At 41.0% G+C, this 2,544-nt stretch overlaps 1 protein-coding gene across 1 annotated transcript; it reads left to right on the top strand.

Annotated features, from left to right (window-relative positions):
• Positions 1 to 333: 333 nt before the first annotated feature.
• On the top strand, positions 334 to 1,734 carry LOC128743913 (cullin-1-like). Its single transcript, XM_053840608.1, has one exon. The coding sequence runs from the start codon at positions 334 to 336 to the stop codon at positions 1,732 to 1,734; it is 1,401 nt and encodes a 466-aa protein (XP_053696583.1).
• The last annotated feature ends 810 nt before the right edge of the window (positions 1,735 to 2,544 follow it).

Below are 2,544 nucleotides of genomic sequence, written 5' to 3'. Positions count from 1 at the left end.
CTCTATCGAGTGCAGAGCTATAGAGCTTTTTTTAAACTAGGTACCTACACAACAAATGAATGCACTCGCTTTCAAATTTTACTGACTTTTAGTCGGTAGGTAATCAAAAGTAGGTGAGCTGGTCTTACCTAAATTTGGTTGTCCTGTATGGAAACGTGATTGTAGGTAAATTAAATAGGTATTAGGTAAATTGATTAGTTCCTTATATAGTTTCTCAAACTTCTGGTGTACCAACTATAACCGTTCAGTAACCGAACAAGACAACAAGTCTCAAGAGTCAACAAGAGTCTTTTACTCCATTATTACGAACCTTGAACCAGAATCGCTTGAAGGATGTTCAACGTATTCTTCGGAAGGAAGGCTTCAAGAAAGCAGGAACCAGAGACTTCGAGAAAGCAGGAACCAGAGACTTCGAGAAAGCGGGAATCAGAGACTTCGAGAAAGCAGGAACCAGAGACTTCGAGGAACGAGCAGCAAGTCAAATTAATCATTCAAAGTAATCAAAGTAAGCTGGAGCGGAGCCAGAAACTCAACGAAACCTGGACAGAGTTGGTAGATGATATAACTCAAATCTACAAGCAGGAACAAAATCTTTTGCCATCCAGTTACATTGCGCTCTATACAAAAGTATACAACTACTGCGTCACCGCTAAAGAAACGTCGGCAAAGCCAGTGATATATGACGACAGGATGGCACAATGGCCAGAGCATCTGCTGCATAACCGATTGAAGGAGTTCCTTGAGCAGCATCTGCTCTCCTCGCTGGAGAGTGGAATCGGTCTTGTGGACGTGGAAGTACTCCGGTTTTACACGAAACGCTGGGAAGAATATCAGTTCTCTAGTGAAGTCCTAGACGGCGCTTGTGGCTATCTGAATCGACACTGGGTAATGCGAGAAAGGCAAGAAGGGTACAAGGACGTGTATGAAGTCTACGAAATGGCGTTAGTAACGTGGCGTGAAAACCTTCTCAAAAACCTAAACAAACCAATTACGAGTGCAGTGCTTAAGCTGATCGAGCGTGAACGTAACGGTGAAACGATTAATTCAAGGTTGATATCTGGCGTTGTGAATTGTTACGTAAAACTTGGTTTAAACAAAGACGGTGCGGATCCGGAAGGGCAAAATCTGTCGGTGTATAAAGAAGGCTTCGAAAATGTGTTTCTTGAGGACACTGAAATGTTCTACGCCCGAGAAAGCGCCGAATTCCTGCGGCAGAATCCGGTAACCGAGTACCTGAAGCGTGTGGAACAACGTCTAAGCGAAGAACAAAAACGTGTGCGGGTGTATTTGCATGAAAGCACTCAGAAAAGTCTGAAGGAAACGTGTGAGCGTGCTTTGATTCAGAATCACCTAGAGCAGTTCAATGCCGAATTTCAAAATCTGCTCGATTCCAACGACAGGAACTCCGAACTACAGCGAATGTATTCACTGATGGTACGTGTCCCCGGAGGCTTGGTTGAACTGAAAACTATTCTTGAAGCACACATTCACAACCAAGGATTGGCGGCCATCGCCAAGTGCGCCGAAACTGCCTTGACTGACCCGAGAATTTACGTCCAGTCGATTTTGGACGTTCACAAAAAATATAACGATCTAGTCCTTACTGCATTCGATAACGATAGTGGTTTTATGACCGCTTTAGATAAATCCTGCGGAAATTTTATAAATAGAAATGCAGTTACGGCTGCAAGCAAAAGCAGTGGTAAAAGTCCTGAACTGCTTGCAAAGTATTGAAATTTGGCATGTAAAGGTTTTTGGAGGTAGAATTTTTTTTCTATGATAGGTTGAGAATCCTCCTTCCTCTAAGAGGATGGGCTCCCATACAAATCAAACCAAAATTTCCTCATAACTTGACTATTGATCAAGTAAATGGAACCAAATTTGGCATGTGGGGGCTTCTAGAGACATGGTTATTTTCTATGGATATTTGAGACCCCTCCCCCTCTAGAAGGGGGAAACACAAATTTCTCTATAACTCGCGAACTAATCAAACAAATGGAACTAAATTTGGCATGTAAAGGTTTTTGGAGGTAGAATTTTTTTTCTATGATAGGTTGAGAATCCTTCCTTCCTCTAAGAGGAGAAGAGGGCCTCCTTGCTCCTTCTCCTCCTTCCTCTCCCCTCTGGAAGAGGGGAGGGCTCTCATACAAATTAAACAGAATTGTTTGCAATATTCAAAAAGTAATCGAACTCGCGAGTGTTGCCGTCCATACTAAAATATAAGATAAATTTGGAACAAAATTGTTAAGAATAAATCGGTGAAGCCTAGATAATGGGTCAAATTAAATAAAAGTAAGATTATATAATACTTATTTTAAAAAGAAAATTGAAGAGAAAATACATTGTTGAAATGAACATATGAAGCAAATAATGTTGAGATTACACTAAGTTTATGGTTTCTGACCAGTTTTCAACTGATTTCAATTGAATTGCACTGATGTTTTATTACGATTTTGCCAACATTACCATTTTAAGGGTTGGTAATAAAACCCAAATTGTTACGTTGGGCTGCTCGAGTCACAAATGCTGATGCGTTGGATTAGA

This window comes from Sabethes cyaneus, chromosome 3 (assembly GCF_943734655.1).
Source record: "Sabethes cyaneus chromosome 3, idSabCyanKW18_F2, whole genome shotgun sequence".
In the NCBI taxonomy this organism is placed as follows: Eukaryota; Metazoa; Arthropoda; class Insecta; order Diptera; family Culicidae; genus Sabethes; species Sabethes cyaneus.
This window is presented reverse-complemented; position numbering and strand designations above follow the sequence as displayed.